The sequence below is a fragment of the Equus asinus genome, chromosome 3 (genome assembly GCF_041296235.1).
Source record: "Equus asinus isolate D_3611 breed Donkey chromosome 3, EquAss-T2T_v2, whole genome shotgun sequence".
In the NCBI taxonomy this organism is placed as follows: domain Eukaryota; kingdom Metazoa; phylum Chordata; class Mammalia; order Perissodactyla; family Equidae; genus Equus; species Equus asinus.
Genome location: NC_091792.1, coordinates 43,827,851 through 43,855,149, shown reverse-complemented (window position 1 = coordinate 43,855,149; position 27,299 = coordinate 43,827,851). Strand labels below are relative to the sequence as shown.

Sequence of the window (27,299 nt, the reverse complement as noted above, 5' to 3'; positions counted from 1 at the left end):
CTTTAAATACATTGGTTTGTCTTCTACTACATCTAATACTTCTAATAATCTAATAGTTCTAGTACAATACAAGATAGTCATGTATTACTTGTGTCATTAAAAAATAAATATCACAAAGTTAGTTCAAAAATAAGCTGAATTACAGTGGACTGAGATTGTAGACTGCTGTAATAGTCTGCTTAAGAATGGGAAAGGGAAGTGGATTTAGGGTGGTGTCGACAGAACTGGAGAGGAGGCAGTAGGCTGAAGAGCGAGAGAGTCAATAGGACTCGGTACTGGAAAGGGGATGGAGTGTGAGAAAGGAAGGTTTCACTGGTGACTGGAATAGAGATGGCTTTAAGAGAAATAGAAAATAAGAGAACCTACTGATTGTGAGGAAAAGATAATTTTTATTTTGGAGTCACTGAATTTGAGATACTGATATCCAGGTAGATACACTGCAAGTCTCCTAGAAAGACATAATTTAAAGTACACAGATCAGAACTACTCTGGGGTTAAGTAACTAAATCCTTGAGATAACAATTATAAAGCAAGTGTTATGAACACTGATGGTATTTCTTTGTTACGATCACTGTCTAATGCTCCATTGGCAGTTATATATACACATTTAATCCTGGAATAGCTATTTATATATATTTAGGTATGAAAATTGATCATAAGAGGCTACAATATTATATTACAGAAATAAATTTATTCACATTATTTTCAACAAATTCTTATGTAGTGAGACCTGTCTTCCATTTGGTACATTTCCCACTTACAACTCTGTATCTAAATCAAACTCCCTAATATGAAAGAAATTTGCAAGAATAAAGGAAACAGATTATTGGCAAATGTAATTATTATAAATAAAAATTTTTAATGGTTTAAGTCCTATTCAGGACATCTTTTTCCCACCACATTTCCATTAAAATGTGATTGGCCTGGTCCTGGCAGGATATTGAAGTCCATCAATAGGGTTATTTGTGGCATTTAAACTATTCAGATGGCTAAGATTTGGCAACTAGAGGGTGCTGAAGGACTACAGAGGACTAGATTACAACTCATTTTTACAAAATTTGATAATCACTGAGAATCTTTCAAAATTAAAGTCTTCAATAAAATAGCATTGACTTACATATGGCAATTTGCATAAATATTTAAACATATTTTATTATTGTATTGACAATACAAACTCTTAGCTGCAACAAAACTCGCCAAATAATATAAATATACTTATTTGGTCTTACGTTCATGTTCCATTAATTACTGATAGTTCTCATTTCAGCTCTGGCAAAAATAAAAAGGTACATTGGCTGTGATATTGCTAGGTAATGAGAGCCTTATAGACCAGAAAGTGCATATTGTCAGGATGGAACAAGATCAAAGTAAGTAAATCTAAGTAGTCTAGACGTCTAGCAAGAAAGAAAACACAAGTAGAAGTGAGGCCTAGCATATACAAAGATATTTCCTTAGTCTTTAAATGTTCTTTAACAAATCCAAAAAATATTCAGATAAATAAGAAAAAAATAAATGAATTCTGAAAAACATTTTAATTTTACTTAAAAATATGTAAGCATTTTAATAAAGACGTTAGAATCCTTTAATAATTACGATTTTTTTTTTCCAACTCAAGTTACTTCTAGTGACAGGGTATTTTCCTCTTGGTTTCTTAAAAATGATGTGAAATCACATAACCATTACTATATTCCAATTTAAAATTTTTATGAGTCTTTTTAAGGCACAATGATTTTGTATACTCTGTATCAACAAAATGAAGTCCACGAAAATATATTTAAGTTTTAAGCTGGTTTAAGTAGAATTTCTTTTATCAGAAACATTTAATCAATGTATCTATCCTTTATTTTATCAGAAGTCAGAATTCAGTATGAATTTATGTAAATCCAGATTTCCCCATGTTTCACAAATGCTTACTGTGTTTAATCATCTGCCATTTTGACAACACGGGCACATTTTAAAATGAGCTGATTTTACAAATTAGTAATTTTTCAACTTTATTTCTCCACAGAGCCCACATAATTATAACTGATATATTTCTACTTACAAAGCTTAGACAATATGCAATATAATTTTGCTTAATCTGTGATATATCATCTAAAGTTATACAAGAATAAGATGGCTTTCTCTGAAAGTTACAATGAAGGACAATTCAAATACTACATCCATTAGAATGGTCATAACAGGATTCAGCGTGCACATCATTTTATTATCAGAATTATCTGAAGTATTTGTAATTTACACTAACTGAAGAGAATTGTTTGTATTTATATTTTGTAGTATGCTTATCCTTCATTTATTCCTAAAGCAATAAGTTCGCTATACATATATACATCATTATTAGAGCACAGACGTTACAGGATCATGCTGCCATTCAAAATTAAGGTGCCACATTTTTATTACAATCAAATGGCATCCAAATGCAGTATATTGCTAGGAAAATGCAAAGATTTTCACAGATTGGCATTTATGAATGACGTTGGTCATGATGAAATGGGGTTTTATTTCATACAACTGGAAAAGATGTATCATAAATATATAGACCAATATATAACGTTGAAGAACAAGAAGCAGAATGGAAACAAAGCTCTTGCATAAAGATCAATTCGTTTTGCTGCTGTTGGAATGACAGGTTTGGCAGGGGGTGGCTTCTTGTTGTTCTTTGCCTGAGATTTCCCAAGTCCATTGTTGACTTCAATAGGTTTTCCATAGCAGTCATAATTGGATAATTCAAAATCTCTTGGTAAGCTTCCAACAATGCTGAAGTCATTAGATCTCAGATCAGACTTAGAAGTACAAACCTTTTTGCATCTGGTTTCTCCAACCTGAGAACAGAAATTAAAGACAGAATATCTTCAGAATTTTTCTACTCAGAAAACACATTTTTTCAGGGCTGGCCTGGTGGCGCAGCGGTTAAGTTTGCACATTCCACTTCTTGGTGGCCCAGGGTTCACCAGTTCAGATTCTGGGTGCAGACATGGCACCGCTTGGCAAAAGCCATGCTGTGGTAGGCATCCCACATATAAAGTAGAGGAAGATGGGCATGGATGTTAGCTCAGGGCCAGTCTTCCTCAGCGAAAAGAGACGGATTGGCAGTAGTTAGCTCAGGGCTAATCTTCCTAAAAAAAATACATTTCTTCAAAAGAAGATTTAAAAAATCTGATGGTTTGGGGCCAGCCCTGTGGCATAATGGTTAAGCCTGGCACACTCCACCTTGGCAGACTGGACTCGTGCGTTCAGATCCCAGGCATGGATGTACACCACCCATGAAGCCATGCTGTGGCAGTGACCCACATACAAAATAGAGGATGACTGGTAGAGATGTTAGCTCAGGGCTAATACTCCTTGAGCAAAAAAAGATGAAGACTGGCAACAGCTGTTATGGTAGAGTGAACCCTCCTCACCAAAAAAAAAAATCTGATTATTTAATCAGTAGACTATTATCTTTAAGAGTCAATTGATTAGACCATCAGATACTTGAACATTTAGAGCTCTAAAATTTTGCCTATATAACAAGGCTTATGCCGTGGGATAAACTTTTGATAGGTTATTTTATGTTAAGTGATCAAAGCACAAATCAACATTTATCTTAAGTGCTCCCAGGCTTGTGAGAGTTCTCAGTTGAAAGACCAAGAAATAAAAATCGAACATTTAATCATGACACAGACCATATTACTATATATATGGATTACAGAAATCTTCCAGTACTTCTAACTTTTGACCTCCCATAGATCCTATTTCCAAATAGGGTGTTTTATAAGTGGCTGAGACATTTATCACTCCAACAAGACTGACTGTGTCTCTAAACCACACTCACAAATAAGAACTAAAAGATGGTCACAATTATCATGAACCAAAGAGTTACTAATGAAAGGCTTTGCTAGCTTGTTGGCTAAAGTTGAATTAGCCAACCACGCTCAGAGAATCCGAAGAACTTGTGTGTATGTCAGCCAGATCATATACTATAGAGATTATTCAGAGTTGATAATCTCTGAATTATTAAATTAGAACCAATTATTAAATTAAGTTATTAAATTTGAATCAATTTCCAGTAATATACAAAATAATTATTTCACACTGAATTCTCTCTAGCACTCAGAAATGTTCTTAGAAAGAATATAGGCTAACCTCAGTGGCTCAAGATAGCGCTGATAATACAAAAGCCCACAGAACAGTGAGTGTTTGATTATCCTGCTTAATCCTCCACTGTTCTTACGGCTGATTTCTGTGATTTACTTTTGAAATCTTCACTATTGCTATTTACCGTTTTTACTGAGAAATGAAACCATATCATTGTATACTGTTAGTATACTATAGTTAGTCTAGTTTTTGCCTTATTAGTGTAATACATGAGTAGTTATGTGGATCTATTATATTTACCAGATTATGGCTGGGTACACATTATGCATAATGTAAGAAGTAAAACAAATTATTCCCCAGCAGGACTTCAGGTACCAGGACACTATCCTTTATCTGAACAATCACTGAGACATATTTTCTGGGCCAAAGCCAGATGGCAGTGTTCAGAGGTAGATAGCAAAGATAACCAAGATATGCAGAGTGAAAAAAACAAGTTAAAATGTATCTATATATCCTCCTGTCATTACACATTTAGGTTATTTCCATTTTTTAAAAAATATAAACAAGTACTGGTAATGCTATTTTTTTAAGCTGGTATACAAATGTTGGCCTTATCATTATATACTTTATAACCCAGAGATATTTGTACAATCCTATTGGGTAAGAACTTTTAAAAAGATGTTTATGTAAATATAATTGTACAAAAATACACGAGAAAATGCTGATAAGTAGGAATGTGGATTGAGGAGCTAGAAGTTGAGTCTTCTGAATGTTTCATACTTAAAAAAAAAAGATGTGAATCACCAATAGATTAACCTATTTAGAGAATGTTACACAAGAGCCCAAATGGAAACGCAGTTCCACCCTGGTTTCATGGAACATTGTTTTAGCTTACAGAGGCCAACCTAAAGAAAGAAAAATCCCTCTCTCCATTTTTTTAAATGCGCAGTTACAATTTACCAATTGTCAGAGCTTGACTGAGCTTAAAAGAGTAATTATGTCTTGATGAGGGAACTATTCTTGATGGAGTCACCATAGGTCCAGGGTTTAGTCCATATCAATTTATACACTGTGTCTAGGAAAATGTCTGGCAAAAAATGAGACTAATCAATGGAATGACAGAGAGAACAAAGGTAGCAACTAAAATCTAAATTATTTAAATGCAACTTTGGGAAATCATTCATACATACACATATATACGAATCATTCATGAATATATATATACACATTTATAATTTACTTCCAGACCTTCCATTTAAATTCCCCAAGTTGAAATTCTAAAAGGCTATTTGCAGCAAGCAGTCTGTCATCTAAGCTCCATTACCATGCACACACATGTGCACTCACACACTCTTCCTGTAAGTGTACCAGACAGAAAACCACATTTTAAAGCTCTAGTTTTGCAGTGTTGTTTAAGGAATATATAAGTCTCACTATGTATCAGTGAACTTTTGTAAAGAGTAAATCCCTACCTTGATTGGAACAGAAGTTGAGAACAGACTCTCCATATCAAATCTTTCATTATCCTCAGACTCTCAGAGCAATCTTCAAGACCTGGGACTCTGGGAATCCCAGTCTCTCCCTCTCCCTTGAGAATTTTCTTCTCCAAAAGTTTTAGATGCACTAACTGGGTTTTAGGATCCACTTATCAAAACAAAGGAGTACTCTAGCTTCTGCCAATACACTTAGGAAGCATGATTCTTATCAGTTGTTTTTACTTTTTCACAAAGAAGGCCATATATATTTACTATAGAAATGCATTTACTATAAATCACATTTTATATCTGACTTTAGGTATGGCTTTAGTATGGCTTAGCCATACTAAGCCACATGTTTACTACGGCTAACTAAACAAGTTGCCAAATTTATATGATGTTATAACCTAAGCCACACACACATACTTCAAATGTTCTAATCTGTTTTATTTACATAACATATTCTTAGATTCTGCCAGCTATTTTAATAATTTTAGAATTTTATCTGCATAGTTTATTCAAAATGTAGACATAGAATGTTACATTTATTAAGAGACATTATTTAAATATAGTAACCATGACAGTAAGAGAAAAATAATTTCTTCACTGTTAAAGTAATAACATAGAAAAGCACTCCAAAAAGCTTCAATTTGGTCCTACTAAATTTTTAATCATTTAATTTATTAAAACCTTTCCAGGAACGTATTTGAAGATTCTGATATTTAAAATAAGTAGAGTTGGTTGCGTGTGTGTGTGTGTATGTGTGTGTGTTTATTGGTGAAGACCCCTACTACAGAAGTAATTTTCAATAATGTGACATGATTAAATAAGGAATAAGATTATGTTCCCTACTGAGAAGTCCTCAGGTTCCTTAAATAGCTCATGATTCATTACCTAGCTGCCTGGTCTCCTCTTCCCCCATTCATCAGAGATTTTACACAAACATAACTTTCTTTTTTAATTAATACTCTCCACACATAATTATCATATCAAGTATGTACATAAAAATACAAAATTATATTGTAAAATATAAACACTATCTTAAACAATGATAATATCACAGGAAGAAGGATTAAATAAACTGCTTATAAATAAAAGAGTAACCCTACTTAACATGTTCTTAAAAGTAATCTTGGTTATATTAATCTTCAATTTATAATTTCTCAATTTTTCCTCATATGAATATGTGTCTCATTTACTCTCATCATATAAACTTGCCACTTCTGAAAATTACTGGTAGCAAAAATGAGGTAGTATGATAATGAAACTGTCAAGAATAAAAAATGATGCAGGTAAAACTTCTGACTGCTTCAAATCGTAGCCTCTAAGATTTTCTTTGTGGTCTTGTTCAGTTTGAGTCTGTACACATTTAAAAGAAAATCACCTTATGCAATATTTCTTGACTAGAAGACTTAGGCATGATTTCACGGTGATAGCAGTATCTTCTATAGATGATAAACATCTGTTCAGAGAGGAATAATCTCTCTATATTTTACCAAATTTAAATCAATCCTTATTTTAACACATCATTACCATAAGAAACAACTCTCTCATTCATGCACGAACAGCAGCTTTTATTTTGTAATTTATTCAAATCCGTAGGCATGGATACTATTTTGTCTTTTATTCACAACACCTTTGTTGTAAATAGCACACGGCACATACTAGGTGTTGGGAATAGGATGATATTAACAACAGTGGGCCTTCAACTGTTTCTATTGAATAAAAAAAAGAAATATATGAATGAACCATCAAATTAGTAACCAAGATATTAGAATGATTGAGGAAGTACCAAATTTAAGGGGAAAAAAACCATAGACAATTATATATGTATGATGCCAGATTTATGTATGCAGGCAAAATTATGAAAATCTCATACTAAAAGTTAGATTATATCATCATTGATCTTTCCTACACTTTTTAAAATCATTCCTTTCCTTAGCAAGCACAATAATATTTTAAAAATCAGCATCAAAAACTTTCTACAATCCGAATTTCATTGTGCTTCCATTAATTACTGTCGTTATTCTGTCTAAAAATAAATGACATATCATCTGATTGAAATTACTTGGCAAAAGTTTGTGTTTTAAAGATTTTATTATTTCCTTTTTCTCCCCAAAGCCCCCCGGTACATAGTTGTGTATTCTTCGTTGTGGGTTCTTCTAGTTGTGGCATGTGGGACGCCGCCTCAGCGTGGTCTGATGAGCAGTGCCATGTCCGCGCCCAGGATTCGAACCAACGAAACACTGGGCTGCCTGCAGCGGAGCGCGCGAACTTAACCACTCGGCCACGGGGCCAGCCCCCAAAAGTTTGTGTTTTATAAAGCAAAATACACTAAAACAAATGCACTTTGAAAGCAAACCTATAATTTTTTCACAGAAAAACTGTTAAATTAAAAAGGCAATAATTTAAAAATTTCCTTTATATCTTCTTTCATGTGTCAATGTGTAAGAATCTTATTAATGTATCAAGCTTACACATTTGCTGTAAATTTGATGTGTAATTTAAGCTAAGTTATTTCTGGACTTATATTCTCATTTTTGAAGGCTATCTCAGAATATAAATATTACATAGATACAATGTTTATTTTGGAAATTGCATTTTGGTCTATAACAAGAGTAATTTACATTTATATCTGGAGATTAAAGTTTCTGGTCAACTTTTAAACTCTCTGAGCATGACTCTATGACCCTTGTAGCAAAATGTCACAGCAGTTTCAGAATCCAGACATGTGCTTCTATTAGCAACTAAAACACAGAGAATTAAAACACAGATGTTCTTAAATATGTTGAACTTTTATTCATAGAGTTATTATTTTAACAATTGAAAGCTAAATTTAAAATGACATAATTCAGTCTAATATTCTGGATCTTATTTATCCTTTATATCTATGTACATAAATAATCTTGATATGTTCTACAGCTCTCTGAAAATCTGGTTCTAATGAGTCTCCTTCCGTTAATTCCCCACTTCATGGACTGTATTAAGATTCCAAGATCATTTGCACATTGCTGTTCTCTGTTACTAGAGAATTTCTGCAATTATCAATGCTCTATAACATACCAGAAAATGAAGCTGATTGTGGCACTATTGGAAATCAGGCATCTGTTCTATAGAATATCTTTGCTTTCTGTCTCCAGATGTCTCAACCAGAGTCCAAGTTAAAGGGTAGGGGGATTAGTGTCCTAGAAACAGGGGGAGGTGCTAAAAAATAGGGAGATGTAAATGGAGGGGTTGATAGCTAGAGCCAAAGATTCAAGGAGTGAACACTCCCACATAATACAAGGGTCTCAGGTATTCCTCCTTCCACTTCTGGCATAGAGAAATAAGTATAAGTTTCAGAAGGAAAACCAAAGTTTCTCACAAAGACCTAGCATGCTTCGAATACCAGTTCTTTGATGTGCTAAAGCATGCCCTTAAGCAGTCGCTAGCTCTTCTAGGTACTATTTGGCAGTTTTGATGGTAATAGAGAAGAAAGTAAGATACTAGGAAACAGAACCATAATTTCCATGAAAGGGTGTGTTCCTGGTGCAGGGAATGCAGTAAATCTGAAACAGCCCAGTAGGCAGAGCAGTTGCAACATTAATGGAAATCTTAAGAGTAGCTCATTGATCTGTCTATTTAATCACCAGGATGTGGTAGGCAGGGTACAGGTATAATGAGGATGCTGAGCAACTTGAAAAGAATAGAAGGGACTTCTGAATCCAGGAAAACAGAGTAGACATACTCTGGACATTATACAAAACAAACCTAAGAAGACTGAGAGGTGGAGAAAAGGAAGCAGATCAGCTGGGGATCTTTAGACCCAACAAGGAATGAGACATTGGTGAGTTCTTGCATTTCCTTTTTGCTTCATATATCCAAGATTTGGAGCTGAAGAAGCTGGAACTGAAAATGCCAATGGGTGCAGATAAAAACGGCCCCAACAAAGCCTGCTCTCTCCAGCCAAAGGACAAAGAAAGGGGCAACTTAGCAAGACAGAAAACTTTCAGGCAATAATCCATCTATTCCAGCCAAACACCACAGAAAAAATTGTGGCCCTATTCCCACCCATACCAGCAAAGGCCGAGCGGGGAGTCAGCATTCCGCCTTAAAGAGGCTGTAACGAGGTTCCTAACACTACCAGTGAAGTAGAATCAAAGAAGGCCAAGTAGGGAGGCAGGACTTCCATCTCCATAGACCAGTAACAAGGCTCCGTTTACCAACACTGTGTCAGTGGAGACTGTATAAACAGCATGGATTTCCACTCTGACCCAACAGCAACAAGCTGCTTCTCCTCTTCTACACTGGGGTGATGTCATAGGAGGCCTAGGGGAGAGGCAGAGCTTTCACTATTGCCAGGCAGTAATGAAGGTACCCCATTGCAGTGTCAGTAGAGACCACATGGGAAACTCACAACTCCCAATTCCACCCAGCAGTAATGAGGAGCCCCCGACCTCACTGTGTGTGGAACCTAGACGTCTACTTCCACCTGGCAATAATGAGGCAGGATCCCTCCTTCTCCTGGCAGAACAGAGTCAGAGAAAGCCAGCTAAAACAGAAAGTTTAAACGAGATTTAGAGTCTCTTAACAGAAGACGAAAATATCCAGGTTTCAATAGAGAATCACTCATCACACAAAGAACTGGGGAACATCTCAAACTGAATTTTTCAAAAAATATAATTAATAGATATCAACACCCAGAGGAAAAATGTGTGGGAATTATTTGAGAAAGGTTTTAAAGCATGGATGATAAAAATGCTTCAATCAGCAATTATGAACATATTTGAAACAAATGAAAAATAGATAGCCTGAGCAAAAAAATACAAAATCTGAGTCAAAAAAAAGATAAAAACAAATGGAAATTTTATAACTGAAAAATACATTAACCAAAATAGAAATTTTAGTGGATGAGCTCAACAGGAAAATAGAGGGGGCAGAGGAAAGAATCAGTGAACAAGAAGATATAACAGAAGAAATTATTCAATCTGAACAACAGAGAGAAAATAGATAGGAAAAAATGGACAGAGCCTCAGGGATCTGTGGGACTATAACAAAGGATCTAACCTTTGTGCCATCAGAGTCCCAGAAAGTCAGGAGAAAGAAGTCAGGGCTAAAAAGGTACTCAAAGAAATAACAATTGAAAACTTTCTAAGTTTGGCAAGAAACATAAGCCTACATTTTTTTTTTTTTTTTTTTTTGTGAGGAAGGTGGCCCTAAGCTAACATCTGTTGCCAATCTTCCTCTTTTTGCTTGAGGAAGACTGTCACTGAGCTAACATCTGTGCCAATCTTCCTCCAATTAGTATGTGGGACACCACCAAAGCATGGCTTGATGAGTGTTGCATAGGTCTGTGCCCAGGATCTGAACCCGCAAACCCTGGGCCACTGAAGCAGAGTGCACAAACCTAACCACTACACCACCAGGTTGGCCCCTAAGCCCACATTTTTTAACAAGCTAAACAAGTCTGAAACAGGATCAACAAAGAAATTCACACCAAAAATAGCATAATTAAACTTCTAAACAGTGAAGACAAAAAGCAGAAAACCTTGAAAGCAACCAGATAAAAATGACACTTTACCTAAAGGGGAAAAGCAGTGCGAATGAAGTGGAGTTCTCATCAGAAGCCATGGAGGCAAGAAGGAAGTAGAACAATATTTTTTAGGTGCAGAAAGAAAAGAACTGTCAACCCAGAATCCTATACCCAGTGAAAATATTCTTCAGGGATGAAGGGAAAATCAAGACATTGTCAGATGAAGGAAAACTAGAAGAATTTGTCACCAGTAGAGCTACTCAAAATAATGGATAAAGGAAATTCTCTAAAAGGAAAGAAAACAATGAAAGACAGAACTTTGGAATACCAGAATAAAATAAAGACCACGGCAAGCAAAAATATGCATAAATACAATAAGCTTTCCTTCTGCCTTTGAGTTTTCAAAATTGTGTTTGATAGTGTAGCAAAAATTATGACACTGTCTAATTGGGTTCTGCGAAATATTTGCTACAATTTAAACAGAGGAAAGTAAAGGGATGGTAGGGAAGATAATGCATCTACACATTACACTAACTGGTAATGAGACCAGTAGATTGTGCCAAATTACGTATGTATAATGTCATACCTAGAACAACCATTAAACAAGACATACAGAAAAATACACTTAAAAGCAATATAGAAAACTGAAAACATCATCTAGAAAATATCCAAGTAACCCACAGGAAAGCAAATAGATAAAAAAACAGAACAAACTGGGGCTGGCCCCGTGGCCGAGTGGTTAAGTTCGCGCGCTCCGCTGCAGGCGGCCCAGTGTTTCGTTAGTTCGAATCCTGGGGGTGGACATGGCACTGCTCATCAGACCACGCTGAGGCAGCATCCCACATGCCACAACTAGAAGAACCCACAACGAAGAATACACAACTATGTACCGGGGGGCTTTGGGGAGAAAAAGGAAAAAATAAAATCTTTAAAAAAAAAAAAAAAAAAACAGAACAAACAGAAAATAAAACATAAAATAATAGACTGAAGCCCTAATATATCAATAATTACATTAAATTTAAATGATCTAAACATACCAAGTAACACAGGAGAGTGAGAGAGCAGACTAAAAATCATAAACCAACTGCATGTTGTCTACAAGAAACTCACTTCAAATATAATGACATAGACATGTTGGATGGAAAAGGATGGAAAAAGATGTGGAAGACATGGCTTCTTTAAGGCCATGATAGTTCTGCATTAATCAAAATTTTATACTTATTCTTCATGAAGAGGATTAAGGATACAAAAGATTTATAAGGCCTGAAGAATCCTCCCACAAGGTAACAACTAAGAATTTGCAGAGAGGCTTAGAAAATGAGTTTAATAACTTAGAAGAAAGAAAAAGAAGGAGCTGCAGGCAGCACCACATATTGCTTTTGTATCTAAAAGTACATATGTGGCATACTTGTCTAACGTTCTAGGTAACGGCAGTGGTGATGGTCAACAAATTGATATTGTATGGGGCCAAATAAAGGCAGAACAGGCAAGATTTGTAAGGTTGTAGAATGGTATGGACCTTTTAGTCTCTTGTGGAGTTTACCAAGCAAGCTAAGCTCAATGAAAATGGTCTCCCAGCTTACTGGTCTTCCCAACCAGAGGGCATCAATCTGGGTAAGCGGACAGCTATCCTTAATCCATGAAGCAGCCTGTTGCCCCAGGATTTATCAGTACCTGAATCTAGAGGCATTGCCCATGGTTCTTAGATGCAAGATCAAGGGACAAGGCAAGGTAAAGGGGTTAATCCCTGCCCAATTCTTCTCCAGCTACTCACCGCTGGGCTGGATGGATCTCAAACTATGGATATAGTTTCCCTGTGGGCCAGGCATCCAATAAATAAGTAGCCTGCCTGACGTGTTCTACGTGAAGCTCTCAAACTTGATGGGGAACAGATAGGGGATTTAATCAAGAGCATGGCTCCCCTAAGCCTTCAGCATTGGCAGAAGGTCAATACTTCCCCCATAGTCCTTTGGCCTTTTGCTAAAGGTTATCCGATGAAAAACAGTAAGGAGGTATACAGTTTTGGCAAGATCTCCACATTGGATTGTGACAATCAAAGCAATCCTTAAACCCAAAATTCCTCTAAAATCCTTAAACATAAAAATTCCTCTAAAAATTTAATAAGGCGTTGATCTTTTTTCTTAATTAGTATTTGACCTTAGTGTTTCCTATTTCTTTTCCAAAAAGTATATTATGCTTCATTCTTTTTTATCTGTGAGAGAAAAATGGGTGAAAACCAGTTCTATCAAACCTTGACACCCACAGAAAAGGACCTCTCTCCTCCCGCAGCAGAGAGCATGGGGGAAATCATTTCACTGGATAATATCATTCTTACCTGCAAAGTGCTGATGTGAACAGGGGTCCCTGTACCATTCACAGTATTCTTTTTAGCCACATTTCCACCTTTCCCATCTGCTTGCTCAGCCTTAGCAATTCTGGCTTTTTCGGCTTCAACTCGTTTGGGGTTATTCAACATCACCTGGACGACAGCATACTCCACCAGGGAAGCAAACCCAAAGAGAAGACAAGCAATGAGCCATACGTCAAGAGCCTTCACGTACGACACTTTGGGAAGTTCAGCAGCAAGGGTTGTGCACTCAGAGGCCAAGCTGAGAACTGAGAAGATACCTACAGAAACAGAAATAGGCGTGAAAGTTGTTTTTTACAAAACCCTGTGAAATGTTCTGTAATCATTCCTCTTTGACTAAATCCATCTCCAGTAACTTCCAATGGGCCATGAACAATTCATCAGGTCCCTTTGAAGCTCAAAGAGTAGAGGAAATAATATGCATGTATTTAATGTAATGATTATTGAACGTGGTTTTGGATGTTTGTAAATACTCAGTATTAAAAAAAATGAATAGAAATTTAAACCAAAGTATGAAAACAAAATTTGCATCTGGTTTAGATATTAAAGATGTCTAAAACTATTCTGTAGTATCTCCGAGGAAGCCACAAAGTTCTCTGATTAGAGAGGGGTATTTCATTTTTCAGCTTTATTTTATACAGTTATAGAGCTGAACTTTACCCCATGAACAACTAAATCAGAACAAGAACAGAACACATAAAGCAATTTTCTGATAAGGTTGCCAATTTTAAAAAAATCTAATAGAAAAGACAACGTAGAGAACATTTCTGATTATTTCAGGGAAAACAAATGATTCCAGCTTTTCAAGGAAAGGCTAAAATTCTGCTATATGTAATATTAACCGTATATGGAAAGCTAACTAGAAATGTATCAGTTTAACTCAAACAATTGTAAAATCCCAAAAGACAACTGAAATAATTTATCTCCCTCTTTCTGTTCCCACTTGCCACACTCTCTTCCTCCATTTTTTTCAGAAGAGAGGATGAGGAAACATGACCCAGTGGCACAAACAACCAGTGATACACTGGGTCAGAAAGAATCTCACATGATGTCAAGAGAGCTTCATTTCAAGTAAAGCAGGAAAACAGGTTTGCCTTGGCTCTATGAGTCCACTTACGGGGCCAAGTGCACCTTATTCTTCTTAGATTTGATGACCTCTAAGAATAATGAATACATTACCCTAATAATTAAAGATGTACTTGGTGCTCTTTCCCCTTGCCCTGAAATGGTAAGCACCATATGAGTATTAATAATCACCTGAAAGATTGAAAAAATATATTCCATCAATTGCACCATTTCAGAGGCTTCTGAAAGGTGTCAACCTCTTTTTTTGTATTTTTTTAAGTATTCAAGAGCTAAAACATTCTACTAGAAAGGCTTTTAGCAAAATATAATGACTTCTGCAGATGAAAACAATATTACTTAGATATATAAAGACTTGATAGGCATCTAATTTGCTATCACAGTAATTATTCTCGGTCGTAAAGAAAATTAAGGACGAATTAATAGGACTATATTTTTAAAGTTAATATAGGTCTTCAGGCTTTCTAACTTGGAAGTGGGAAGTAACATAAAATCCAAGATCTTATCAATCATTGCCCTAAACTACAATTAATTATACTTATGGGCATTAATTTGTCAAGCCATCTTTCCAAGTCAATTTTTCTATTCTTAATCAAATGTTATGTGTCAACCTATCAATCAAAAACGAGCCTTACTTAATTCTTTGAGATAGAATATATTGACACAACTGTGTTTTCATAGCATTTATGCTCATCAATAACATAGAATCCACCAAATTGTAGTAAACTTAGTATACACCTGAAAATTTATCCTGATATACTACAAACTTTATGACAAAATGGAGAACAGTGTCAGATTATAGAAAGCCTTGAAAGTCCTATAATGAATTCACCATATTTACTAGAGAATATTAAGAAACTTTAAATTGGGGAGAAAAAAATGACATTATCAAAAGAATGTTTAAATAACATTGTTCTGGTAGCGATATACAAAATAGACTGAAAAGGAAAAACTGTAGTTGCAGAAACAAAGCATAAGGAATTGAAAAGGAGAGGATCAAAGTGGAAGGATTTTGGAGAAAACATTTTAAAAGACTTGGTTACTGACAAAAGGATGGAGGGAAAGATTGAGACAAAGTTCTGAATAGAATAACTGAAAAAATGGAAGGAGGAGACCATGGACAAGATGATGACTTGGGTATGAAAACACTGAGTCAGTTTAGATAAAGACCAAGAAACACACAACAGATGACCATGATACAGCACAGTGCACTTGAGAACTTTTTTAAAAAGAAGGATTAGTCAATAACATTCAGATGGAGGTCAAGTGGAAAAAGGAGACTTTGTGAGGCAAAGATGCTCGAGTGTCAGAAAAAGGGGATTAAAGGAACAGAGACGGGATTGCCTTTTTAACAGAAGGATACAACATTAATGGATGTGGGGGGAAAGGAGAGGTATTTATAATCCCAGACATTAAGTTAAAAAAGCATGGTAGTCTATTCTATTAAGATTTTTATCATTTCAAAGATGTAAGAATAGAAATGGAGATAAGTTAAGGAGGAGGAGGCGTGAACATCTTCTGGAAATCATGAGCCTAATCTTCAGGAAATCATGTTAAAACAGAAAACATCCATTTGTTTTTTTCATCCTAAAATAAGAAATCTGAGCAAATAACATCAAGTTTAGATTTCAAATCAGAGAAAATGTCTTAAAATTCATATATCTCTTAGAACTAGATGTGAGGTCTACATCTATTAAAAGGTAAAGCTAACAATAATATAAATTAGAGTATTAATATGTAAAAAGGTTGAACTGAACAAAAACCTGTATAAACAATTCAGGGTGAAAGAAAAAGTTATTTAGCTAATCAATATGAAGAATTTTATAGTGATAAAATCATCTCAATTATTCAAAAGACCACTCTTTATAGTGAACTCTGATTGACTATGAGATGTCTTGTTAACCAATCTCAGAGGAGAAATCTGCCAAACAATGCATAGCATATACACTAGCAATGTATTGATGACAAAAGGAAGACCAAAAACTAGAAAATAAAAACCGAAAGAAAGAAAAAGAGGGTGAAAAAAGGAAAAGAAATGGAAGGTAGAGATAGTATGGCATTTTCTGTTAACAAATGCCATGAACCCATAGAGAAGGTCAAGGAGTAATTGCAAGTGTGCACATACCAACTACCGTCTAAACTCCAACTAATTCTTATCTCATACTGAGATAAACTATTCACCAAATTGTATATATGGAATCGTGATGAATAAAATGAAAATTCATTTGGAAGTACCCCTAAGTTATATCAGCCTATCATTTCATAATGCTTTAATCAAAGAATACTAAAAAGAAAACTATTGGGGCCCGTCTGGTGGCATTGTAGCTAAGTTCACACACTCCACTTGGCAGCCCAGAGTTTGCAGATTCGGATCCCATGCATGGACCTAGCACTGCTTGTCAAGCCATGTTGTGGCAGTATTCCACATAAAGTGGAGGAAAATTGGCACAGATGTTAGCTCGGTGACAATCTTCCTCAAGCAAAAAGAAGAGGATTCGCAACAGATGTTAGCTCAGGGCCAATATTCCTCACAAGAAAAAAAAAAAAGAACGAACGAAAATAAAACTATTACTATCATATGGCAATCGAAAAATATCTATTGACATTTTGGGAAAAAATATTGACATTTTTGAAAGAGGTCTTTTTAATCCTTGAACGACTGCTTTAGATGATAAGAAAAGAGCACAATAAGAAAGAAAAGTATGTATATGCGGTCTACTAGCGGTCTGAATTGTGACCTGAGTTATGAATCTTTTTACATTTATGACTGAGAGTTCCTTGTTAAAAAAAAATCCCTTTAGCAGAAACTCAAGTATTTTTTATGTACCAGGAAAAGGGAGTGTTATAGAATAATTTACTTAGAGTATTACAGAAAGGTACTGCCATAGTTACTGGCATAGTTAATTTCCTACTCAAAGAAATAACTAAAGACAAAAAGTCTTTACCTAAATTTCATGGAGGAAGCTTTGGTGTTTGTTAATAATGGAAAAAGTAAATCAAAAAGAGACTGAGAGAAAAATAAAACTAGAATACACAACTGATTTTTTAAAAAGCCAAAAAGAGTCTAGGCAAATTAATTACTTTATGTTATATATTTTCCTCCTAACTTTTAGAAAATAAAAATTATGGGCCATAAAAAGAAGAGATTGGTAAACTGATTTTTTGTAATCCTTTGGGAAAATGTTGGGGGGGGAGTAGAAAAAAGAAAGATATGCTGAGTCAAAATAGCTATATCAACTGAACATCCTGAAATTTAATCTAAGTCAGTAATATGATTTTTCTTTTTTGATAAAATTATAAATATGTATAAACCTAATAATAGAGTTTCAAAATACCTGAAGCATAATTCCATAAATATAGTTGGAGATTTTAACAACTCTCTCACCAACAGCTGTAATCACTAGACAAAAGACATAAAAGATTTCAACAGCACTATCAACCAATTTGACTCCACTAGTATTTACAAAACACTACTCTCAATAATGACAAATATACCTTGCAAGTGCACATGGTTTGGTTACTTGGAGGCACATGCTGGTCTAGGCCATTAAGAAAAGTCTCAACAAACAAAAGGATTGAAATCATACAGTTTATTCTCAGACAAAATTAGAAAGCAATCATATTCAGGTATTTATAAAATCCTAAGTATTTGGAAATCAAGCAAATCCATGGGCAAAAGAAGAAATTACAAGAGAAATTAGAAAATATTTTTAACTGAAAAAAGATGAAAATACAACATATCAAAATTTGTACATTACAGCTAACGTGGTATTTACAGGGAAATTTGTAACTTTAAATGCTCAGAAAAGAAGATCTAAAATCAATTATCCAAGTTCCCACTTTAAGCACCAAAAAGAGATCAAATTAAATTGAAAGTAAATAAAAAGGAAACAATAAAAAGCTAAAATCAATTAACAAAAACAATTAGAAAAAAATAAATGAAATCAAAGCTGATATTTTGAAAAATCAAGAAAATTGATAAGCCTTTAGCTAGCATGATCAAGAAAAAGAGAATTTACAATTGAACAATATCAGGAATAAAAGCTGGGCTATCACTACAGCCAGACATTAAAAGGAAAAGTGAACATCATGAACATTTTTTGTGCTAATAATTTTTGCAACTCATATAACACTAGAAATCAATCAGCATAATTCACCAAAATAAAGAAGGGAATTCATTTAAATATTTGAATATATGGAGAAAAAGCATTTTGCAAATTAAATCAAATTTTGTCCTTCATGATAAAAAACTTGGGCCAACCAGAAAGAGAAAGGAACCTCTTCAACCTAAGATGGCTACAAAAAATCTACAGCTACTGCCACACTCAACAGTGAATGGTTCAATTATTTCTACCTAGAATCAGGAGTAAGGCAACTACCAAGAATTCTATTCAACATGGTATTAGAGGTGCTAGCCACTACAATAAAGCAAGAAAATTAAGTGTTGGGGAGTATGTGAAACAACTTGTAGGAATGCAAAATGATACCATCATTTTGATAAACACTATGGTAGTATTTTATAAAAGTAAAATACACTTTTACCTTAAAATCCAGAAATCTCATTCCTAGGTGTTTACCCAAGAGTATAGAAAACATATGTCCAACCAGAGACTTGTACACAATTGTTCATAGCAACATTCTTTATAATAAAACCAGGAAACAACCCTAATGTCCATCAATTGCTAAATGGAAAAAAAATCTGTGGCATATTCATACTATCAAACACTATTCAACAATAAAATAGAACAAAATATGAATACAAGTCACAATATAGATAAATCTCAAAAACATAAATATGTCCCTATCCTCTAGATTTTGTTTAATTAGTGTGGCTAGAGATAAACATGCCAACATGCTGACTGATCTCACTTGAAATTTATAATCACTAAGCTCAAGAAGTCCATAATCCTACCATGTATAACGTGTTTCCCTTGTCTATCCACTGCTTTCTCTCTCTCTTCAAACCCACAATACTACTCTATCCCACTTGCAACTCATAATCTTGTGTCCTATTTCAATGAGAAAACAAAATCATTTGCAAGCCCTTACTACCATATCTACTCACCTATCTCTGTCTACACCCATACACTCTGCCTTCTCTCCTGATACTACAGACCAGGGGTCAGTAAACTGACACAGGGCAAATCTGGCCCACCACCTATTTTTATAAATAAAGTTTTATTGGAACACATCCACATTCATTCAGTTATGTATTGTCTAAGACTGCTTTAGCACTATAACAGCTGATTTAGGAGTTGCAACAGAAACCATACAGCCCACAAACCTGAAATTTTTACTATCTGGCCTTTTACAGAAGGAGTTTGCTGATCTCTGGGACAAATCCACTTTGTCCTAGCAAAGGCCAATCTCTCTATTTCTTAGATCTCATCCCTTTTCACGTCTCAAAGATGCTGCTCCTGCACTTCTTACATCTCTCAATTTTTCCATCACTATTGGTTGTTTTCTACCAAAAATAACATGGTATGATTTTTCCCACCTTACAAAACAGAAACAAGAAATGCTTTCAACTGCTATTCTCAACCAGCTATTTCCCCATTCTCTTTTTCTTTTTACAGCTAACATAACAATCTCTAAGAGTTCTTTATACTGGATGTCTCTAGTTCCTCCCCTCCTGTTCTCTCTTGAAGTCACTTAAATCAGGCTTTCCGCCTCTCCTCACTCTATGGAAACTGTCCTTGTCATGGACACCAGTGATTCCTCAAGGCTGATAAATCCAATGGCAATCTTTAGCCCTAACCTTACTTGATTTGCAAGCAGTTTGGTTGATCACTCCCTTCACCTAGAAATACTTTCTCTACTTGGCTTCTAGGAAACCATATCATACTGGTTGCTCCTCATCTTCTCAGTCCCAAGTCTAACCCTTAGACTTCTCTACCTACACTCCAGTCTCATTGCTGCACAGATCAACTATATTATCACAAATCTTAAATTCTTACCTCCAGGCTTGATCTCTCCAAGAAACCCAAGACTTATATATCCCACTGCCTATTGGATATCTCTACCTATGAGACAGCTCAAATTTAACATGTCCAAAACCAAGCTCCTGGTTTGCTCACTTTCTCAAAGCTACTTTACAGGCAGTTTTTGCCATCTCAGTTAATGGAAATTTCATCTTTCTAGTTTCCCCACCAAAAAAATTTTGAAGTCAGCCTTGATTCTTTCTTAAATCCCATATACAACACATCTACAGATCTCTTTATCTCTACCATATCCTTCATCTGCTTATGAGCACCTCTGCTACCACCCTCTGGCCCCACCCTGATTGTCTCACATGGATTATTAAAACAGCTCCCTAATTGCTCTCCTTGCTTCCATCCTTGCCCCCTTTCAGTCTGTTCTGAACAAAGCAGGCAAAGGGAACCTGTTAAAATTTAAATCAGATCATGCTTAAAAGCCCTCAGGGACTTCACATTTCACTCTGAATAAAAGCCAAAATAATCAGAACTCCTTAGGAGACCTTACATGGCCCACGCCTCACTATTGTTATCTTTCTGACCTCATCGATAATCTTCCTTTCACTCATTCTGCTCCAGTCACACTGGTCTTCTTTGTTCCCACAATACCCCAAGCATGCTCCTGCCTCAGGACTGCTGCCCTTGATGATCACTATCCCGGCCCACTCTTTCCTATACAACCACGATGATTCACTTTTTCACCCTATCCTGTCTTTATCCAATATCCCTTTCTCACTGAGGCAATTCCTGACAAGCAGGCCTGAATTCTTTATCCCTATACCATCATCTTATATATTATACAGTATACTTATTTGGTGTCTGTTTCTTCCCAGGAGAATATAAGCTTATTAAGGCTAAGAGTTTTTCTTTTTTTATTTATTTTATTAACTTTTACTAGCTATTTACTTTATTAACTATATCCCCAAATTCTTGACTATTACGTAGTACATAGTTGGCACACAATAAATATCTGTTGAATCAAAATGTGTAAAAGTACTTGGTAAAGTGTAAAAAAGCAACAAAAAAGTGAGGCATACAACTAACTCCCAAATGTGTAATATGGGCTTTACTCTCTTTTTTTCAATACTCCAAGTAACCCCTTGAATATCTTTTCATCCCTGTTGACATTTCAACAGAGTAAACAGAATATGTTTCAAGAGGTTAGATCGGTTTGTTGTCCAGGTTGTCAACAGCCCGTAAGCACAGAGCTGGAATTCAAACTCAAGTTTGACTCTAGAGACTGACTTTCAACCATTAAACCTTTCTGCTCCATACAACAGGTCTGCCAGATGCTAAGTGACAGCTTAGGAACTTCATAGCAGAAGTCCTACAATGAATGAGGATTTATAGAGAAAAATCCTTTAAGGATATGTCAGGGATTGGGCTGTCTCTGAAGGACCCTTGGAAGCCTGCCATTTCAATTTATATCACTCCATGAGAGTAAGATATTTCTAACAAACAAAAAAATTGGCTATTTGCGGGAAGTATATAATATTTTTGACAAGTCTTAGAACTCAAGTGTATGTTTTCTGGGTGTTTTATTCCTAGTACAATACACCACATTGCTAATTCTCATCTCTTAAAGGAATTAATCTATAAGTTGTCATTGTCTTCATTACAGATACATAACCCTTAGGATGAAATTTCCCACATTTTTGGTTATTAAGATATAGATTTGGTCTTTGTAGTTTTTATTAGATGTAAACCACCAAATTTCTTATTCAGATAAAATTGTCATTTTTATTGCTTCTTTCCTAGTGTCCTACTCTTGAAAATCTGTATTTCATTTAACTTCTCCAATTAGTCAGGAGGGAGATTTGCACAAGGCCTTTGTGATGGAGTTAAAAATGAAATGCTGCAACCAATAGGTCACCAAGAGGTCAGACGTATCCCAGCGTTACCTACATAAATTCCAGGTGAGATTCAGAAAACACACACACGCACAAAGTAATGAAAAATTTGAAAACCTGCCAAGCAAAACTTGTTGTTACAATGTCCTTATTTTGAAGTTTATTCACTTTACTCATAAGAAGTACTCTTGAATATTTCCCCAAGCAAAGACTTTTTAACCCCTATGCAGACACAGCGTTCGAGTTTGGCTAATGATGTTTCTATGTCACATAGCATTAAAAATAACAAATTTTATTAAATGAATAACCAGCCCTTGCTCTCTCTAGCCACTCCTGATGATACAGTACACAGTAATTGATGTTTAGGAAAATGATGTTGTCTTTTTTTTTTTCCTGAGGAAGAGTCACCCTGAGCTAACATCTGTGGCCAATCTTCCTCCTTTTGCTTGAGGAAGATTTGGCCTAGCTAACATCTGTGCCAATCTTCCTCTATTTCATATGTGGGTTTCTGCCACAGCATGGCTGATGAGTGGGTAGGTCCGAGCCCAGGATCCAAATCTGTAAACTCAGGCAGCTGAAGTGGAATGCGTGAACTTAACCACCAGGCCATGGGGCCTAGCTAAGTCATTTTTAAGAAGATAAGTTATATTACATATTCCCTGGTTAAGAGTATGAGATAATATATAATACTATTTAGAAAGATTTCCATCAAAATAGTTATTTGTTTTTAAGTTTGCACTATTGGGGATTTTAGACTTTAGTTATCTGTGAAAATCACTTTAATAATTATTTCATGAGAGTCAAAGTAGGACAGGTTAACTTTAAAATATCCAGAGGACAGGAAAAAAGAAAAACCAGTTTAATTATAGAGTGCATAAACATTGAGAAAATCTAGTTCAAAGTCAAGTTTTGAAGAAAGTCTAAAAACAAACAAAAAAAGTTTGCCATCAATCCCAAAACTCATTGTTTCAAAAGAGTTGATTATATTGTTAGTTATATAAAGACATAAGACATTCCTGACATGAGAGAGAAGCATGAAACACTTTACCCAGGGGCACTCTGGCAGCACTTGCGTCCGGGTTGATCCAGAAGGAAAGCCAGGAGAGAACCACAATCAGCAGGGTCGGGGCATAAACACCCATCATGTAAAACCCGACCTGTCTCCTTAGGGTGAAGATGACTTCCACACACGTGTAGTACCCTTTCAGAAACAAACATGAAAAGTCTGAGCTTCTCACCCACATACAACTGCAAAAAGCAATAAGCCACCTATAAATTATGTCACTTCTATTCAAGGCAATTTCACAAAGGAAACTCCATAAAAACAGTTTTCCTGTAAATATATATAATTTATATGATCTAAAAGGATGACATTACGGGACCTGTTTCATTGACCTTTCGCAGCTTCCTTATGACATTGAGAAATAGACACTACGTACTGCTCCACTATGTCAGTATCGTGGCTTTCCAGTCTATTTTTCAGAGAATTTGCAATGAACTTAAACTTTTCATTACCCAGGGGTACCCTCAGAGCAAATGATCTAAAGGAGTCATACAGGGAGTAGTAAATCAAAGTAGAACAAGTCTAAAGAGAAACACTCCTGGACTCCACATCGTCAGTAAAATTTTTCAGCCACGTGTACCATTTATTATCTAGAATGGACGGCATTCTACAAAAACTCACATGCATATTTCAATCTTAAACAATTAAGAAACTATTGGAGGTAAACATTAGCAAGGATAAGAAATAAGTGTTTTCAATCTATATAGATAAAAGATTATAAAGTACAAACTTCTGACATTCTCTCAATCCTCTCCCCTCCTCCACTCCGGGCCCTCAAACATCCTCTCATTGAGAGAAAAGACTTCATTTTCACAAGCTGAGACAAAAGCAGAAATTGTTTCACAGCATAATTCTAGAGCTGCCATGACATCAGCTGGTTTCCCAAATTAATCACAAATTATGAGCAGCCTCATAATAGCCTTCGCTGACTTGAGAAAGAAGATAGGTGACACAAATATTCTTCTAGCACTGGAATAAAAGAGACATTTCCAGATGTTTGAGAATTTTTTTAAAACGTTTTGATCCTTTCAGTTAGCAAAGCAAATAAAATAATGCCTGAAGTGCTTAATTTAGATAAAAATGTCATTTACCATTCAGCAAAAGTAAGGTTATGCATACATACCAAAAAGTTAAAATATTTCCAAGTGTGTTCAGCTTACACTGTACATAATTATCTTAAAATGTTGAAACAAATAAATGAATGAAGAGTGAATAAACGCAATAATTACAGGGAAAAGGACAATATTACTCTTTACTATTTTAGAGTTTAAAAGTTATTTTTATCTATTTTTCCTAGTTGGGAAGAATATATATACTTCTGATGCTACAATAATCTTCATATTTATTCATTAATGGTTGCAAACCATAGGGTCTTAATAAAAGAATGGCCATTCACATCCTTTTATCAAATAACTTAGATTAGAAACCCATCATTTTTCCAATGTGGATTATAATCATTGATACCTCTGAGAGATTAGAAAGATATTAGGGCTAACATGTAACAAAAATAAATAGTTGATTTGAACTGAAGTAAATTCTAATTATGTCAAATATTTCCATACTAAATCATAAAACAAGAAATGTAGAGTGTCTTTCTTTTAATTTTAATTTCATTAAATTTTAAATTTAATTTCATTAAAACTAGGCAATTTCAATTGTGCACAGGTTTTAAAAATATAAGAAAGGCAAAACAATGACAAATTTCCCTCCCTTTCCAGTTCCCCACCACGCATCTTAACTTCCTGCCCGGACAAACGAGAACATATGTTTCTAACTAACAATCATGTGCAAAATTTCCAAAATATAATCTTTCATTACCACAATAAACTCAATCGCCACAATTAAGACAGCTCACAATATTTCCTAAAAGTGGTTCTGAAGTACCTCATTTTGTAATAGCATCATTTACTCAATTTAATTTTATATTCACCAAGTGCACACAAAATGGAGGACATACATGTGCTTATTTTGTATTTTTAGGTAGCCTAAGTTGTCACAAATAGTATAACGATTTACTATAAAGTTGCTCACTTTAAAATGAATTTTTGTATTCCATCCCGCAATGTTTAAATGACAGCCTCACTAACCTGAGTCCTGTAATCTGAAGCACGTTTCCACCAATCCCTTAACGAAGGCACCCACAAGCGAGTGGAGCTTCCCAAGACGTGGATGCATTCAGCGTTAAATACATGGTTGGATATTACAGAGATTTGCTCGATAAACTTTTATGAGAAACATTTCTTGGTCTTTTCCTGGTATTGTTACATTTATGAGAGGCAGGTGGGCAGCTAATTGATATAAATGTTCATTGGCAAATTCAATTTACTTTCTATTTCCTGTGAGGTTTTATTTCATTATTATTCCTCAGGTTTCCAATTTAAGAATTTTTGTATACATTTCTCCACCCTTGCAATTTCTACAATTATTTAAAAAATGTAATTTTTAATGAAGTTAAAGCCGAATCATTATTTCTAATTATTTCTGTACAAATTAAAGAAATCATTGGTCATCATTTTATATATGTTGCTCTCTATATCTTTTCCACTATTCTACATTGTTAAGCATTCCACATATTTTGAATGTTCTGTTTTCCTAAATACCTTTCTAAATATTATCCAAATATTAAAATGTTTTACTTATATTCATATGATTCACGTCAATGCTGATAAAGCATGCTTACTGAAACATAGTAAGTGCCAATTATTACTATATTAGCCATAAGTCTTCTTGTTATTTTCTGTAGCTAATGAGATATCCGTGACTTATTTACAATAACTCAAAAAAATCACAAAAAAATCTACGAAACATTTGTTTATCATAAATCTTGAGTAATTCCCCAAATACTGTCTACCACAGCACATCTTCTTATTTCCTTCTTAGAACTGAAATGACTTATATTTACTTCTCTACCATAATAGAATATGAATCTATGAAAGGGCAAAGATCTCTTTTATTCACTGCAGAGTCCCCCAAGTAGAGACTTTTACATGTAGGGCCTAAAGGTGAAAAAATGAATACCTCCAGATTATCAGTGCTATCACACATAAATTAGAAATAAAATTACTGTTTTATTTTCACCTCTAGATGAAGTTAAAAACATTAATAGAGGGTATTTCAAATTTCTCAAAACAATTTAGAGACTATTCATTTTCAAACGTTCAGCATATAACCTGGATGTGGGTACCTATTTTCAAAGTATAATAGGACCGACTCCACAGGTGGTGTAACGATGCCAGACTCACTATCCCAACACATCACTTACTAACAGTATGTCTTGAGCAACTGTCTTTGCTTCCTCATTCTAATGGGTAAAATAGAGATAACAAAGTACTGAACTCATAGGATTGTTGTGAGGATTAAATCATAGAATTCTTGCAAAGCACTTAAAACAATGCCTAACATATAGCAAGAACTCAAAAACCATCTACTAAGTATGTTTGTATACAACAATCCTAAAAGGACTTTTCTTGGCTTTCATGGTGTTTTTTTTTTTCCTACACTATGTGAGTTGGAAAAATCCCTAAAAATTATACTCAGTCTCCTTAATTTGAATGAGGAGTACAAAGAGGAATATTATGCCTAGCACCATGGCTGACACTGATTTGCCTGGTCACATTCAATAAATCATTCAGTCACCCTGCATCTCAGTTATTTTTGTGGTAAATAGAGGAGCTGGCTCAGATTTATCATTAAGATCATTTCCATATCTAATAATCTACATATCTATGACTTCTTCATTGAGAACTTTGATGGTCAAATTTTAAGAGCTCTCAGTTTTTCCATTTAAAAAACTTGATAATTCTTTTAGCAGTGTATTTGTTTATTATCTCTCTTGTCCTAATATACTATAAGCTTTATAAGAGAAGGAACTATTTACAAATAAATGTTATATAATC

At 34.9% G+C, this 27,299-nt stretch overlaps 1 protein-coding gene across 8 annotated transcripts in view; it reads right to left on the bottom strand.

Annotated features, from left to right (window-relative positions):
• Nucleotides 1–369: 369 nt before the first annotated feature.
• The window catches only part of GLRB (glycine receptor beta), an 86,099-nt gene continuing 59,169 nt past the window's right edge, over nucleotides 370–27,299 (bottom strand). For all 8 annotated transcript variants that reach the window (XM_014844092.3, XM_070504957.1, XM_070504955.1 and 5 more), the window contains 3 exons: nucleotides 23,389–23,541; nucleotides 13,400–13,692; nucleotides 370–2,822 (listed from right to left, as the gene is read on the bottom strand). In XM_014844092.3, coding sequence (XP_014699578.1) covers nucleotides 2,526–2,822; nucleotides 13,400–13,692; nucleotides 23,389–23,541 — 743 coding nt within the window. In that variant the 3' untranslated portion in view covers nucleotides 370–2,525. The remainder of the gene's footprint in view (nucleotides 2,823–13,399; nucleotides 13,693–23,388; nucleotides 23,542–27,299) is intronic.